Genomic DNA, 17,961 nt, shown 5'->3' on the forward strand with positions numbered 1-17,961 from the left:
CTCTAGCTCCGCCTTCGGACCCAGCAGACGGCTCCTCGATTGGTCCCCCAACTCCCGCGTATTTATTGGTCCCTGTCACTTCACGGTGGACTGACGGACCTAGGCGCCAGCCAATCTCTCCACAGTGTGTGAGAGGGCGGGGCAGTGCGGAGTAGCGGGGAAGCTCTCGGCGGCAGGAAGGGGCACCCGGAGAGAAAGGCAGTGTTACATTCTCTCTAGAAGGGAGAAATGGAATGAGTGGGAACTACCCCCGCACATTCACTTTTTGCCTTGACGTGTGTACTCGCAGTGCGCACGCGCAGAAGGATGGCCAGGATTGGTTTGCGGGGCAGCCGTAACTTCTAGTCCCAACCAATCCAGATGCAGCGGTGGAGGGGGGCAGCCCAGCCGTAACTGGCGAGCACAGCGTCTGTGCGCGGGTTTCGTTTGGTCTCAGCTGTGGGTGTCGTCCTAGTCCGCACCATGGAGTCTGGTCTGATTAGGCGTTTAGCCCCGCGCCTGGGCATCGCCGAGCAGGAGGTGCTGAGGTGAGTCAGGCTGCGCACGCCCCAGTAGCCCTGCGCCCTCCTCAAATGGGGCCCCATGCTTTTCCCGCGCAAGGCAGGATTTAGGCTCTACATCAAGAAAATCCTACCGGCAATAGGCTCTGTGAGCGGGCCGGAGGGGCGAGGGGCCCCTGGGACCAGCTAGCACTGTGAGATGCACGGTGGTGGAAAAGGGAGAGAGGCGGAGAACTTGGGTCGTTTCCCTGAAACTTACTGAGAGTGCGTTTACGGCAGAGGCAGATGGGATACAGACCCCAAGGAGGGCAGTATCTGGTGGCCACGACAGGCGGGAAACGAAATAGGATGGGTGTGCGGAGCCGCCGCGGGTGGGGCGGAGCGCGGCCTGTGCCTGCTTTTAATTTAAACAAACAAAAAAACTTTCCAGAAAGCCTCGGAGGGGTTGCTGTTTGCGCTGACTCGATTGATAGAAGCTGCCAGCCACGGCAAGATGTGGGAAGAGGGCCCAAGCTGGCGCAGCAAACTGTACAAAAGCCCGGAGATGGGAAGGGCCTTTGCAAGATCCAGGGTTAGAAATAAAGTATTTCTACATACTTTAAACTGTGGAGTGCAGGACTTAACTCTGGAAGGCAGGGCTAGGCCGGGTGTCTGGGCTATGGATTAGTTGAGGGAAGGGAAGGAGCACTTCTTAAAAGACAGGAAGTATGGCCTTCTGCACTCTTAATCATTTGGAACAGTGGTTCTCAAAGTGTAGTCCCTGGACCAGCAGCATCAATATTTTCTTGTCACTTGGTAGAAATGCACATTCTTGGGCCCCACTCTAGACCTACCGATCAGAAACTTGGGGCTTGTTTTCACACGCTCCAAGGTGACTGTCATGTACAGTAAAGTTTGAGAACCACTGATTTAAAGGAAGGAGGAACCCTGGTCTCACCTGCCTGCCTCTGTCTTGTCGTAGTTCATGCTTGTTCCAGTAATGGAAGGCTGAAAGAAGGGTTGGCATTTTTTGGAGGATTTCAAGAAGTTAATTCTTCCTGAAAGGATTGGAGCACAGTGATCTTTGGAGTCAGGGGGTTTGTTCTGACTTGTAGAACCCTGTCCTCTCTCAAAGGATGTGAGTTCATTCCCAGCCCCAAATCAACGTGCATAAGAGTTAGGGTCAGAATGAAGTCCACCAGGCTGAATTTATTGCTTACCGAAGTACTGGGCAACCTTCTGAAAAAGAAAGAGTTTTAGTGAATGTGTTGCTCAGGAAAGCGGAGGAGTACTTGCGACTGTCCCGTGTGAAGTGTGTTGGCCTGTCTGCACGAACCACAGAAACCAGCAATGCAGTCATGTGCCTGGACCTTGCAGCTTCCTGCATGAAGTGCCCCTTGGATAGGGTAAGTAGGTCCCACTGAATGTCTGAATTATCTGGTGTGGCACTGAAGTTTAATCATATGTTTTCTTTTCTTTTTTTAATTTTTTTTATTTTTTTAAATTTTATTTTATTTTTAAACTTTAAAATATTGTATTAGTTTTCCCTAATCATATGTTTTCATCTCTGGTTATACTAGCCCCTTTCACAACTCTGTTATAGGATTTTCATCTAGAATATGTTATTCTAGATGAAGTTTAGAACCATTTTGAAAAGTTGGAGAAAAAAACTTTTTTGCAACGATCTCTTTACTATGTACTTTCCCTGAGCACGTCTTTCCTTATACAAACCCATCTATCAAATTGCCACTAGCATCATTCTCCTAAATCACATACTTGAAAACCACTGTATTATTTTTCTTCCAATGTCACAGTGGTTGAGAGCCAAGCTATGACAAGACTCACATGTTGAGACCAGATCTCAGCACCACCAGTTACTAGTTCTATGTCTCTTGTTTCCTCATCTATCAAGTGGGATAAGAGGTATCCATTTCACTGGATAATTGTAAGGAAGAAACACAATGTACTATATGTAGCACTCTTAACACAGTGCCTATCACATAATGCTACACTGATAAAATGGTGGCATTGTAAACACCATTGGCTTCCAGTGGGTTGGCTCCCCATTACCATCAAACTCTCCAGCCTCTCTTGATCCCTGCTAACCTCAAGCTACAGTATTCACTTAACAGACCATGCACCTTAATGACTGACTTCGTAAATGCACTGCTTTTTTTTTTTTTAAACCTGGGATGCTCTTCTAGCAGGCTCCTGTTTGTCTTACAATGACCTCACTTTGCTGTCACATTTCATTAAGCTTTTCTTCCCCAGGCAGAGTCGGTGTCCCTCAGTTGTTGTCCCTCCTGTTTCTCTCCCAGTCTCTGTCTCCTGTCCCTTTTGCACACACACCCTCCCCACGCCATTCCCACTACTTCCCTCCTTCGTTTTTCCGATGGATTACAAATTGGCACCTTTGTTAAAATAAGTAACCATATGTACATCTTCTATGTTTTTTAATTCATGGACTTCCCACATGGCACTAGTGGTAAAGAATCCACCTGCCAATGCAGGGCACACAAGAGACACGGGTTCTCTCCCTGGGTTGGGAAGATTCCCTGGAGTAGAAAATGGTACCCCAGTCTAGTATCCTTGCCTGGAAAATTACATGGGCAGAGGAACCTGGCAGTCCATGGACCTGGTTACAGTCCATGGGACCTCAAAGAGTCAGACACAACTGAGCGTGCACACATGCATGCATGCGCACACACACACTTTTTAGTTCACAGCTCGGCATTGGTAGCGCTATGTTGTATTTTAAATTATCTACACACACGTGTGACATGACTGCCTTTCTATAGGTATGAGCTTATTGCAAGCAGTAGTTAACTTGCCTGACATGCTTACTGATTTTTGAGTAAATGAAGCTAAACCTTTAGGTAGAGTGACTTGCCACAGAAATAGTTAATTTTGAAAAGTTGACTTATTAAACAAGTGTTAAAGGTATTGATATAGAGCACTTATGATTTTTATGATTCATTTCTTTTCCTTTCAAAGGCTTACTTAATTAAACTTTCTGGCTTGAACAAGAAGATGTATCAGAGTTGTCTTAAATCTTTTGAATGTTTATTGGGTCTGAACTCAAATATTGGAATAAGAGACCTAGCAGTACAGTTTAGCTGCACAGAAGCAGTGAACTTGGCTTCAAAGATACTGCAAAGGTATGAGGCATATAATTAAAACTCAGTACTGATGCATAAAGTGAAAGTATCCAATGTCCTGGTAATTTTCAGTTTAAAAAATAATTAACATGCTGAAGTGACAGAATGTATTTCTTTTACATTTAAAGTGACACATTTATGAGCTCGTATTTGCATTTTCAGTCCCTTTGAAACAATATTTTCTAACAAATAACTCTGTGAACACTGCTTTTACTTAGCTATGAGTCCAGTCTTCCACAAACACAGCAAGTGGATCTTGACTTATCTAGGCCGCTCTTCACCACTGCTGCCCTGCTCTCAGCTTGCAAGTAAGTGTTCCTTTTACCATTCAGGAAAGTCTATAATTTATAAGTAAATTTCTCATTCCCAAAGAATACTTCTAATTAGTTGATTTCAACTCAAAGCATATTTTCCTAAATAACAATAGTGGCCAAGGGACCTGAGTCTCAGTTTATCCCACAACAGATCTGACAGCTAGGAATTAGTGTTGCCCGAAGGTTACTTGCCAGTATATATAAGCTGGGTAATCTGATTTCAGAGTCTGCCTTTTATAAATCATGAAATCTGTCATTAAAATAGCATTTAGTTGTGATTTTTCCAGTCACATTTTTGAAGTATTGATTACAACTCTTTTTCAAGTAATTTATAAAACAATTCAGTAATAAATTCTTAATTTGAATTTTGGGGTTATCTATATGTATACTGACTGAAATGTTACCCTGGAAATATTGGTAATTGCTATCTTCATCTAAAGTTGTCTTGTTTTATCTTGCTAGAAAACTCCTCAGAAAACAAAATTAGTTGGCTGGTAGACAATAGGTTTTTTACTTCAGAGAAGGCAATGGCACCCCACTCCAGTACTCCAGTACTCTTGCCTGGAAAATCCCATGGACGGATGGGTTTGGCTCCATTAGCTACAATTAGTGATTAATTGGCCTTAATAGAAAATGCCCTTTAATTCAATAAAACTATATGGAAGGAACATGGCTATTATAGAAAACAGTATGGACAGCCTTACTTTTGAAACCAGGTTTCACTGAGCAAAAAAAGATTCAAATAGGTCTGTTATCTGAAATAAGAAGCTTACTTTGTATTTTTCATTAGTGGTTGTTGTGAATTGTTATTAGGGAGGAAGTTTTTGGAGGTGAGAGTGATTTATATTCTTGTAGTAGCATAAACATAAGCATCTTGTGTTAAAGTGAATTAAATATTTTAACATGCTGTAATTGACACTCAGCAAATTAATATCTGAGATTTACTAGAAAGAGTTCTATGAGGCATGAAGCACTACAGTAGATGTCTTTCATGTGTCCTGTTTGTTACATAACAGATAACGTATATATTTTAATTCTCACAGTACAATGGATAACTAAATAAATAGCTTTAAAAGGTAAGTTTACATGATTTTTAGCTAATGATATGTGTGTGAAGTAAAGGGAAAATTAAACAGTTGGGAGCTCTTCATAAAGCCTGAGTGGAAAGGAAATAAGTTGATAACTGGTTGGCCAAAAAAGATAACAGTACTGATCTTAAGAACAGCAATTTATCAAATTCTTTTGTAGGATTCTAAAGCTAAAGGTGGACAGAAATAAAATGGCAGCCACATCTGGAGTAAAAAAGGCCATATTTGATCGACTCTGTAAACAGTTAGAAAAGATTGGGCAGCAGATCGACAGTGAGTAATTCATTCCATGTTTCAAGAATGTGTCACTTGAAAATGTAAACCTCTGGTAAAAGTTAAATATTTTCAAGCTTGTAAATTAGCTCCTTTCTATTTACTGTAGATGAGATTAATTTTTAGTAAGAAAATTACAGTTTATTTTCAGTAACAAAACTAGTTTGTTTTCAAATAAATAGCTTAATAATTAAAAACAACAATAAATGCTGTAATTCCGTAAATTCATGGTTAGAGAGTAGATTCTCCCTTTTGAAGTCTGACAAGAAAAGCCAAAGAAAAGAGAAGGCAAGATAATTTCCCTTCTCCTTATCCTAGTATTTGGCCATTTGCAATATCTAATTTTTATTTCTGATCCAAAATACACCCCAAAACTGAAATTAAAAATAGGAGAAAAGTGAACTCAGATGATATATATATATATATATATATATATAATACATATATATATATATTTGTTTGTTTGTTTGTTTGTTTCCCCCTAAAGGAGAAGCTGGAGATTCAGTTACTCCACCACAGAAGAAAAAGAAGACAGTGATTGAACCTTCAGCAAAGGGTGAGGCGTGTAAATACTAGATGAAAATTGAAATCTGTACAACAGGATTAGTGTACAATGGATTTAATGCAGTGAATGGCCCTTTGCTGCTGTAGCAGCTTGCCTTAACAAGAGTCAGATTCTAATTTGCAGCAACATGGATGGGCCTAGAAATATCATACTAAACAAAATAAGTCAGAGAAAGACAAATACCAATGATATCCCGTATAGATGGAGTCTAAAATATGACACAAATGAATTTGTTTATGAAACAGACTCACAGACACAGACAACAGACTTGTGGTTGCCAAGGGGAAAGGGGTGCAGGAGAGGGTTGGATTGGGAGTTTGTGACTATCAGATGCAAACTATATATAAAGGATGGATAAACAACAAGGTCCTAATGTATAGCAGGTATAGCAGGGAACTATATTCAGTGTCCTGTGATAAACCATAATGGAAAAGAATGTGGAAAAGTGTATATATATATATGTGTGTGTGTGTGTGTGTGTAACTGAATCACTTCTTTGTACACCAGAAACTGTCACAACATTGTAAATCAACTATACTTCATTTAAAAATAAAGAGTCAGATTTTAGCTAAATCCTGTCAGTTAATCATTGATAATACCAGTTTTCCAAGCAGTAGTTTACACAAGTACTGTGTAATTAAGACTATATCTGATGGCCAATAAACACATGAAAAGATGCTCAATGTCACTAATTATTAGAAGAAAGAAAGTGTTAGTTGCTCAGTTGTGTCTAACTCTGTTTGACCCCATGGCCTGTAGCCTACCAGTCTCCTCTGTCCATGGGATTCTCCAGGCAAGAATACTGGAGTGAGTTGCCATTTCCTCCTCCAGGGGATCTTCTCAACCCAGGGATCGAAGCTAGGTCTCCCACTTTGTAGGCAGATTCTTTACCATCTGAGCCACCAGGGAATCAAAACTTCAATGAGGTATCATCTCCTGCTAGTCAGAATGGCTATCATCGAAAAATCTACAAACAATAAATGGTAGAGTGGGTGTGGAGAAAAGGGAACCCTTCTACACTGTTGGGGATGTAAACTGATACAACCATTATGGAGAATAGTATGGCGATTCCTTAAAAAGCTAGGAATAAATCTCCCACATGACCCAGCAGCCCCACTACTGGGCATATACCCTGAGAAAACCATAATTGAAAAAGGCACATGTACCCTAGTGTTCATAGCAGCGTTGTTTACCATAGCTAGGACAGGGAAGCAACTTAGATGTCCATCGACAGATGAATAAAGATGTGTTGTAAAAAAAAACAAAAAAACAAAAAAGATGTGGTGTGTGTGTGTATATATATATATACACACACACATAAATACATACAATGGAATATTACTCAGCCATAAGAAAGAACACATCTGAGTCACTTGTGAGGTGGATGAACCTAGAGCCTGTTATACAGAGTGAAGTAAGTCAGAGAAAAACAAATATAGTATCAGTTCAGTTCAGTTCAGTTCAGTCAGTTCAGTCAGTCATGTCTGACTCTTCGCGACCCCATGGACTGCAGCACGCCAGGCTTCCCTGCCCATCACCAACTCCTGGAGCTTACTCAAACTCAAGTCCATCGAGTTGGTGATGCCATTTTAAAGCATATATGCGGAATCTAGAAATATGATATTGATGAGCCTTGCAGGGAAGGATTGGAGACCCAGATGTAGAGGACACAGTCAGGGAGGGAGAGAGTAGGATGAATGGAGAAAGTAACATCAACATATATACACTATCAGGTGTAAGACGGGTAGCTGGTAAGAAGTTGTGTAGCACAGGAAGCCCGGTCTGGTGTTCTGTGATGACCTGGAGGGATGGGATGCGGGGAGGGGAGGGAGCCTAGGGAAGGGAGGGAATGTATGTATAATTATGACTGATTTGCATTGTTGTATTGCAGAAATCGACACAACACTGTAGAAAGTTTTTTCTTAATATTTAAATTTAAAAAATAGAAGAAAAAGAATACATCTGAAGACAAACTGTTTAGGTTCAAATCCTGCTTTATCACCTACTGGCTGTGCAGTTTTAGGAAAGTGACAATTTCTGTCAATGTCAATTTCCTAGTCTATAAAATATGATTAATGTTAGCACCTGTTTGATAGAATTGTGGTGAAGACTGAATGAGATAATACAATTGAAGTGCTCGGTTCAAGGCTTGATAAATGTTAACTATCATCAAGAAGTCTTGAAGTGCTTGGAGTATAAGGGAGAGTGAAAAACCGACGTGTTAACGTCTGTTTCCATTTTTCATCTTGGTATCTTATTCTCTGTTACCTTAATTAAGATAGACATTTTAAAGTAAATAAGCTCACTTTTTTCTTACTCATTTATAACATAAGGATTTTGAAACATTAAAAAAAATTTTTTTCTCTCGTAGAAATAGAGAATGTAGTAGAGACCCTACCTAAACCGCAAAAAGATGAAGATCTGACACAAGATTATGAAGAATGGAAAAGGAACATTTTGGAAAATGCTGCCAGAGCACAGAAGGCTGCAACACAGTGATTTTAGGCTTCCAGACTAACTTGTTCTGCAAACCAGCAGTGCTTCTGCCACCTCAAGGGAAATGTGAGGACTTTGGAAATTTGTGTAAACTTTTAAAACAAAGATCCTATTCTTAACGGCAAAGAAGCCAGCCTTGGGGCTGAGCAGGATGGCTCTGATAATGGGCAGCAAATTCATTAGATCCGCCACAGTGCCTGGTTGACTCAGCCTTGGCTCCTCACAGGTCTGCACTCTGCAAAATGTAATTGAAGCCATTTTCCTTTTTTGTTGTGTTTTGTTTTAAGCAAAAGACAGTCTTCTGCCCTATCCATAATATGAAATTCAGGCTGAATGGAGTCTAAAGATTTTACTTAAGTTTTTGTGTAAATCTCTTGGTTTGAATAAATCCATATATGGTACAATCTTAAGTTAATAAATATTATTTTTATATGCATTCAAAGTGTACTTATTATCAGTTTGGGAGAATTCTTGTGATGCCAAAAGCTGTCTTCTCTAATGGGAAAAAAGACCCAGGTTGCTGAACTGAACCATACTGCTCCCCAGAGCACAAACTCTTGAATCAGGCTTTCTGGGTTTAAAACCCTGCTTAGCTCTTATCACCTGGGAAACCTTGAACAAGTTAATTAGCTTCTTTATCCTTCATCCAGTTATCCCTATAGCCCAGATGGTAAAGAATCTGCCTGCAATGCAGGTTCGATCCCTGGGTCAGGAAGATCCCCTGGAGAAGGAAATGGTAATCCACTCCAGTATTCTTGCCTGGAGAATCCCACGGACAGAGGAGCCTGGCGGGAGCATTTAGTGCAGCTCCTGGTAAAAGTATTTAGTAAGTATTAAAATATAGAAATACTTGTAGAGGTCTCACATAATTATATATTAACATCATATTAAAAAATTAAGAAACAAACCAGGGTGTGACAACATGGATGGGCCTAGAGAGTGTTAAACTAAGTAAGTCAGAGAAAGAAAAATACCATATGATCTCACATGTGGAATCTAAAAACAAACAGAAACAGACTTGGATAAAGAGAACAAATCGGTGGTTGCCAGAGGGGAGGAGGGTCGAGAGAATGAGTGAAATAGATGAGGGAGATTGAAAGGTACAAACTATGTGTTATAAATAAGTCATGGGGATGTAACGTACAGCATAAGGAGTACGGTCAATAATGTAATCACTGTATGATGACGAATGGTAACTAGACTGGTGTCATTTCATAATGTATAGACATATCGTCACTATATTGTACACCTGAAACATATATATTGTAAGTCAATTATACTTTAAAAAAGAGAGACCAAGATATATTTTCTTTGCTATCTACATACTGAAAAATATAACCTTACTAAATACTACTTATTTTACAACTACGGAAAAGGACTGGGAAGATAAGTTGCTAGCAGTTCTAAGGCATTATGCCAGATGTGATTTTAACTAAAATTAAGAACACATGATCTAAGTAAATATTTCCATGAAGAATGCAATAAAGTGATTGCATCTCAATTGTTTAAAGCTATTTAGGATGGTATCAGTAATAATGGTTGTTGCTTTCTATTTGCTATAAATAAGGTATAATACCTGCTACATAGAACAGAAGTAGCTAAAGGAGTGATTTTTTCCCCAGCCCCTTTTAATTCTAAACACTTAGCAAGCTGTTGTGGTTGAAGGCCATAATCAAATGATCCCAAAACAGGTATAATGTCCCACAGCCCTGTGGTAGATGGGAATGAATGTGAGCTTTGGGACCATATGCAGTTATGTTTAAATTCTGACTTTGCCACTGAGAGCCTAAGGAAATTTCACAACCTTACTGAACTTCAGTTTCCTTGTTTAAAAAATAAATGTATTATCTACTTTGTGAGAATTGAAGGTAATGTTTGTAAAGTGTGTGATACTTAGAAGGCATTCACTAAATAGTACTTCTGTTATTACTTTGATCTAAAATGGGTGAGTCTTTTCCTCATTTATTTTAAGAAGGTATGTAATCTGGTTTTGGTGCCAAGATTTAAATTCTAGCTTTGCATCCAAATGAAAGCACACTCATTTTAAAAAAATAAATTGTGGTAAAATACATACGTAGTTTACTATCTTAACAGTTAAGTCAATATAGTCAGCAATGCTGTAGTGCTTCCCCGGTGGCTCAGTGGTGAAGGATCTGCCTGCCAATGCAGGTGATACAGTTTCGATTCCCGGGTGTGGAAGATCCCCTGGAGAAGGAAGGCAGCCCCTTCCAGTATTCTTGCCTGGGAAATCCCATGGACAGAGGAGCATGTTGGACTGCAGTCCACGGGTCACACAAGAGTCAGATGCAATTTAGTGACTAAAAAACAGTAGTGTTTAGTACATTCATGTTATGTGATCTCCAGAACTCTTCACCCCATAAAGCTGACTCTACTCATGAAACCCATTAACAACTCCCATTCCTCCCTCCCTCAGCCTCAGACAACCACCATTCTACCTCTGAATTTGACTGATCTAGCTAGATACTTCATCGAAGTGGAATTATACAGTGTTTTTGTGTGTGTTTTTTTCACTGAGCATAATGTCCTTGAGGTTCCTCCATATTGTGGCATATGTCAGAATTTCTTTCCTTTTTGAGGCTGAATAATTTTCCCTTGTGTGGATATACCACACTGTGTTTATCCAATTATCTGTCAATGAACATGTAGGTTGCTTTCATCTCTTGGCTGTTGTGATAGTGCTGCTATAGACGTGTGTGTGTGTGTATATATAGTGTTTCTTGGAGACCCTGCTTTCTATTCTGGGCATTTACCCAGAAGTGACATTGCTAGGTCGTATGATAATTCTATTTAAAAAATTTTGAGGAACCACCATACTGTTTTCCATAGCAACTGCATCATATTACATTCCCACCAACAGTGCGCAAGAGTTCCAATTTCTCCACATGCTTGCCAACACTATTTTCTGCTTTTTTTTCTTTTTTGGTCAGTGGCCATCCTAAATTGGTATGAGGTGGTATCTCACTGTGGTTTTGATTTGCATTCCCCTGATGATTAGTGAGCACTTTTTCATGAGCTTATTGGCCACTTAGGAAAATGTCTGTTGAAATCCTTGTCTATTTTTTACTATGGATTTTTGTTGCTGTTGAGTTGTTCTTTATATAGTGTAAATATTAAGCCTCTATTTAAAAAATGATTGCAAATATTTTCTCCCGTTCCTAAGGTTGCCTTTTCGCTGTTAATTTCATGAGAGTAAATCTTAGTTCTATTTGTGACCTTTCTTATGCCTTAAAAGCAAATAATGGTAATTATTTTGATTATCTGGTAGAATAGGATAATCAAACCAAGAATAAGTTCTTGGTTATTTGTTTTGTTTTCTTTTTTTAATTCATTTTTAATTGAAGGATAATTGCTTTACAACTTTGTGTTGGTTTCTGCCATACATCAAAATGAATCACCTTTCAACTATTAGGTTGGTGCAAAAGTAATTGCGTTTTTTTTATTGTTGAAATTTTGCTGTTTGATATTGGAATACATTCTTAAATGTGGTTATGTACACATTATTTTAATGCACATCTCTTGCTTTTTTTTTTTTGCTAATGACACTACTTGCTGTTTATTTTATGTTTATTTTCAATTATGGAAATGATGTTAGACAAAAAGCAAATTTGAGCAATTTTCTTACCCGAGTTCAAAATGGGTTTTAAAGCAGTGGAGATAACCTGCAACATCAACAACGCATTTGGCCCAGGAACTGCTAAGGAACATACAGTGCAGTGGTGGTTCAAGAAATTTTGCAAAGGAGACGAGAGCCTTGAAGATGAAGAGCATAGTGGCTGGCCATTGGAAGTTGACAATCACCAGTTGACAGCCATCATTGAAGCTGATCCCCTTAGAACTACACAAGAAGTTGCTGAAGAATTCAACACCGACCATTCTATGGTCATTCAGCATTTAAAGCAAATTGGAAAGGTGAAAAAGCTCAATAGGTGGGTGCCTGATGCGCTAACCACAAATAAAAAAAATCATTATTTTGAACTGTCATTTTCTCTTATTCTGTGCAACAATAATGAACCATTTCTCAATTGGATTGTGGCATGCCACAAAAAGTGGATTTTATATGATATCCAGTGACGATCAGCTCAGTGGTTGGACCAAGAAGGAGCTCCAAAGCCAAACTTGCACCAAAAAATGCTCATGGTCACTGATTGGTGGTCTGCTGCCAGTCTGATCCACTACAACTGTTTGAATCCCAGCAAAACCATTACATCTGAGAAGCAGGTCGATGAGATGCACCAAAAACTGCAACACCCGCAGCTGACATTGGTCAACAGAAAGGACCCAATTCTTCTCCACAACAATGGCCCACTGCACATCACATGACCAACACTTCAAAAACTGAACAAGACCGAGAACAAGAGGACAGAGGAGTAGGTGGACATGGAGTACATCTCTCTCCACGGATACGTCAGGAGTACACCTTCATACATAGAAGTGCATGCAGACCACCAGCTGAGAGTGGACAGGAGTACCTGACCAGTGGAAAAGAATATATAGAACCACGCAAAACTCAGTAGGATGAAGGAACTAGGGGGAAAAACAGAAGTGTTAGTAGGACTGGACCTGCCCTCAGCAGGTGGGGGAACTAAAGCAGGGGTCCAATCCCCACATCAGGGCAATTGTCTGAGTCAGAAGAGAAACATTTAAGGCTGAGAGTGAAACAGTTGATCTGTGGCCACCTAAATGGAATGAGAATCAGATAGTCCTTGCCCCAGCCATATATACCCCAGACAGGAACGCTAGTCCCCTGGAAGGTGTAGTGGCTGGGAGCTGGAATTTACGGATTGTGGTACAATCCCAGGCCGAGGGCTGTTGTTGACTGGAGAGAGGGATTGAGGGGATGTGACGGAGGAGATTATGGTGGGAAATGCCGGCGGAGGAAAGCCGGCAGCCATGGAAGCAAGGTGATACTGCTGAGTCATGTGTAGGGGGTGGATCCACCACCATAGCCTCTCTCTCCCCACATTCCAGCATCGGTAGCTGAACAATAGAGAGGCTGGCCCATCAAACGCCTGATGCACTGAACTACAGAGTAGGACCCCAGCCAGGGGGACCCCTCTATGTGCCTGACGTGCTGAACAACAGAGAAGGGCCCCAGGTAAGGGAGCTTTCTGAGTGCCTGAATGGGTAGAGCTATGGAAAAAGACTGGCAAAGAGGCCTTCTGATCGCCAGCTACAAGAGGCTTGAAAAAAGACTCTGATGGCCATAACTCCTATGCTGGAGGCAGTCCACATGCCTGCACACTTTGTGCCACCAGGGTTCCTGCAAGCCGAGCAGGCACACCACCTGCATGCTCAACTCTCACTGGGGCAGAGCTGCCAAAGGCAAAAAAAGTCTTGTGTCTATGTACACAGGGTCGCTTTGGGCATGTCCAACTCTTTGCGACCCTGTAGACTGTGGCCTGCCAGCCTTCCACAAACCACTGAACCAACCTTAGGAGGGCAGAAACCAAAAGGAAGAAAGAAAGACAGGAAGATAGAATTTCCTCAAGGAAAGAATCCAACTTTCCTTGAAGCCTGGGAAAAGGAGACCTCCAACACAGTAAGTTTAAAAAAAAAGAAAGAAAAGGCAGAGAAATACTACACAAATAAAGGAACGAACTATAAACACAGAAGTCCAAATAAATGAAGAGGAAATAGGCAAACTACCTGAAAAAGAATTCAGAATAATAATACTAAATAGTAAAGATGATCAAAAATCTTGAAAACAAAATGGAGAAAATGTAAGAATCAACGAACAAAGACCTGGAAGAATTAAAGAATAAACATACAGGGACAAGCAACACAATTACTGAAATTAAAAATACTCTAGAAGGAATCAATAGCAGAATATCTGAAGCAGAAGAATGAATCATTGAGCTGGAAGATTAAATGGTGGAAATAACTTCTGCAGGGCAGAATAAAGTAAAAAGAATGAAAAAAACTAAGGATAGCCTCAGAGACCTCTGGGACAATATCAAATGCACCAACATTAGAATTATAGGAGTCCCAGAGGAAGAAGAGAAAAAGAAAGGGTATGAGAAAATTTTGAAGAGATTATAGTTGAAAATTTCCCCAACATGGAAAAGAAAATAGTCGATCAAATCCAAGAGGCACAAAGAGTCCCATACAGGATAAACCCATGGAGAAGCACACCAAGACACTTACTGTCAAACAAAGACCAAACACAAAGAAAGAATATTAAAAGCAACAAGAGAGAAGCAAAAAGTAACAGACAAGGAAAATTCTATACGCTTAATAGCTAATCTCTTAGCAGAAAGAGGGAATGCAGGCCAGAAGGGAATGGCAGAATATATTTAAAATACTTAAAGGCAAAAATTTACACCCAAGATTACCGTACCTGGCAAGGATCTCATTCAAAATTGATGGAGAAATAAAAAGCTTTTCAGACAAACAAAAGTTAAGAGAATTCAAACCAAACCAGCTTACAACAAATGTTAAAGGGACTTATATAGTCAGGAAATACAAGAGAAGAAAAAAACATCTACAAAAGTACCCCATACGATTAAGAAAATGGCAACAGGAACATATATATCAATAATTACTTTAAATGTAAATGGATTAAATGTGCTAACCAAAAGACACAGGCTGGCTGAATGGATACAGAAACAAGACCCATTTATATGTGCTGTCTACAAGAAACCCGCTTCAGACCTGAAGACACATACAGACTGAAAGTGAGAGGATGGAAAATATATTCCATGCAAATGGAAAGCAAAAGAAAGCTGGAGGAGCAATCTTCATATCAGACAAAATACACCTTAAAGAAGATTACAAGAGATAAGGAAGGACACTACATAATGATCAAGGGATCAATCCGAGAGGAAGCCATAACAATTGTAAATATCTATGTGCACCCACCATAGGAGCACCTCAAAATATAAGACAAACACTAACAGACATAAAAGGAGAAATTGACAGTAACACAGTAAGAGTAGAAGACTTTAACACCTTACGCACACCAATGGACAGATCATCAAAACAGAAAATTAATAAGGAAACACAACTTAAATGATACATTAGATGAGCTAGATCTCCTTGATATCTTCAGGACATTCCACCCAAATGCAGAAGAGTACACATTCTTCTCAAGTGCACATGGAACATTCTCCATGATAGACCACATCTTGGGTCACAAATCAAACCTCAGTAAATTTAAGAAAATTGAAATTGTATCAGGCATCTTCTCCAACCACAATGCTATGAGACTAGCTATCAATTACAAGAAAAAAACTGTAAGAAACACAAATACCTGGAGATTAAACAACACATTTCTAAATAACCAACAGGTTACTGAAGAAAGCAAAAGGGAAATAAAAAAAATTCTAGAAACAAATGACAATGAAAACACAACTCAAAACCTGTGGGATGCAGCAAAAGCAGTTCTAAGAGGGAAGTTTACAGCAATACAACTCTATTTCAAAAAACAAGAAAAACATTGAATAGACAACCTAACTTCACACCTCAAACAACTGGAAAAAGAACAAAAAAGCCCCAAAATTAGTAGAGGGAAAGAAATCATAAAGATCCAAGCAGAAATAGATGAAAAAGAAATGAAAGACACAATAGTAAAGATTAATAAAACTAAAAGATGGTTCTTTGAGAAGATAAAATTGACAAACTTTTAGCCAGACTCATCAAGAAAAAAAAAAGAGAAGAATCAAATCAACAAAATAAATGAAGAAGAAGAGGTTACATTAGACAATGCAGAAATACAAAGGATTATAGGAGACTATTATGAACAACTATATGGCAATGAAATAGATAACCTGGAAGAAATGAACAGATTCTTAGAAAAGTTCAATCTTCCAAGACTGAACCAGGAAGAAATAGAAATTATGGGCAACACAATTACAAGTACTGAAATTGAAGCTGTGATAAAAAATCTCCCAAAAACCAAAAGCCCAGGACCAGATAACTTCACAGGAGAATTCTACCAAACATTTAGAGAAGATCTAATGTCTATCCTTCTAAAACTCTTTCAAAAAACTGCAGAGGAAGGACACTTCCAAATTCATTCTATGAGGCCATCATCACCCTGATACCAAAACCAGACAAAGACAACACAAAAAAAGAAAACTACAGGCCAATATCACTGATGAACATAGATGTAAAAATCCTCAATGAAATTTTAGCAAACAGAATTCAGCAACACATCAAAGAGCTCATACACCACGATCAAGTTGGGTTTATTCCAGGGATGCAAGGATTCTTCAATATATATAAATCAATCAATGTGATACATCATGTTAACAAATTGAAAGACAAAAATCATATGATAATAGATGCAGAAAAAGCCTTTGACAAAACTCCCAGCACCCATTTATGATTAAAACTCTTCAGAAAAAAAGGGCATAGAAGGAACCTACTTCAACATAGTAAAGGCCATATATGATAAACCTACAGCAAACATTATTCTCAGTGGTGAAAAACTGAAAGCATTCCCCCTAAGATCAGGAACAAGACAAGGATGTCCATGTTCACCACTATTATTCAACCACTTCCACCTCTATAGTTCTGGAAGTCCTAGCTACAGCAATCAGAGAAGAAAAAGAAACAAAAGGACTCCAGATCAGGAAAGAAGTAAAGCTCTCACTGTTTGCAGATGACATGATATTATACATAGAAAGCCCTAAAGATAGTATCAGAAAATTATTAGAGCTAATCAGTGAATTTAGCAAAGTTGCAGGATACAAAATCAATACACAGAAATCACTTGCATTTCTATATACTGACAATGAAAAATCAGAGAAATTAAGGAATCAATCCCATTAATCATTGCAACAAAAAGAATTAAATATCTAGGAATAAACTTATTACCTCAGGAGACAAAAGAACTGTACATAGAAAATTATAAGACACTAATGGAAGAAATCAAAGATGACATAAACAGATGGAGAGATATTCCATATTCCTGAGTAGGAAGAATCAATATTGTGAAAATAACTATACTACCAAATGCAATCTACAGATTCAATGCTATCCCTGTCAAATTACCAATTGCATTTTTCACAGAACTAGAACAAAAATTTTCACGATCCATATGGAAACACAAAAGACCCCAAATAGCCAAAGCAGTCTTGGGAAAGAAGAATGGAGCTGGAGGAATCAATCTTCCTGACTTCAGATTATACTACAAAGCTACAGTCATCAAGACAGTATGGTACTGGCACAAAATCAGAAACATAGACCAATAGAACAAGATAGAAAGCCCAGGAATAAACTCATGCATGTATGGGTACCTTATTTTTGATGAAGGAGGCAAGAATATACAATGGGGCAAAGACAGCCTTTTCATAAATGGTGCTGGGAAAACTGGACAGCTACATGTAAAAGAATAAAATTAGAACACTTCCTAACACCATACACAAAGATAAACTCAAAATGGATTAAAGATCTAAATGTAAGACCAGAAACTATAAGACTCCTAGAGGAAAATATAGGCAGAACACTCGATGACATAAATCAAGGCAAGATCCTCTATGACCCACCTCCTAGAATAATGCAAATAAAAAGAAAAGTAAACAAGTGGGACCTGATTAAACTTAAAAGCTTTTGCACAGCAAAGAA

General features: G+C 39.1%; 1 protein-coding gene across 4 annotated transcripts; it reads left to right on the top strand.

Annotated features, from left to right (window-relative positions):
* The first annotated feature begins 428 nt into the window (after positions 1-428).
* Positions 429-8,809, top strand: ORC6 (origin recognition complex subunit 6). Of its 4 annotated transcripts, none has more exons than XM_086350533.1 (7): positions 429-527; positions 1,462-1,885; positions 3,474-3,637; positions 3,856-3,945; positions 5,200-5,312; positions 5,800-5,868; positions 8,249-8,809. In XM_086350533.1, the coding sequence occupies exons 2-7, from the start codon at positions 1,838-1,840 to the stop codon at positions 8,374-8,376; spliced, it is 612 nt and encodes a 203-aa protein (XP_086206659.1). In that variant the 5' UTR covers positions 429-527; positions 1,462-1,837; the 3' UTR covers positions 8,377-8,809. The 4 variants fall into 4 exon arrangements, with proteins under 4 accessions (XP_086206659.1, XP_086206661.1, XP_086206658.1 ...); XM_086350535.1 differs by having other exon boundaries at positions 1,615-1,885; XM_086350532.1 differs by having other exon boundaries at positions 1,756-1,885.
* Positions 8,810-17,961: the final 9,152 nt, after the last annotated feature.

This window comes from Bos grunniens, chromosome 18 (genome assembly GCF_055505025.1).
Source record: "Bos grunniens cultivar Pamir isolate PY7600 chromosome 18, Bosgru_T2T1.0, whole genome shotgun sequence".
Taxonomy (NCBI): domain Eukaryota; kingdom Metazoa; phylum Chordata; class Mammalia; order Artiodactyla; family Bovidae; genus Bos; species Bos grunniens.

What these genes read in the sequence shown, in the direction of transcription:
- ORC6 (XM_086350532.1), top strand. Translation starts at nt 463, where the DNA reads ATGGAGTCTGGTCTGATTAGGCGTTTAGCCCCGCGCCTGGGCATCGCC. An exon ending in TGAAGTGCCCCTTGGATAGG is followed by an intron (nt 1,886 to 3,473) that starts GTAAGTAGGTCC and finishes TTCCTTTCAAAG; the next exon opens with GCTTACTTAATTAAACTTTC. An exon ending in GCCCTGCTCTCAGCTTGCAA is followed by an intron (nt 3,946 to 5,199) that starts GTAAGTGTTCCT and finishes ATTCTTTTGTAG; the next exon opens with GATTCTAAAGCTAAAGGTGG.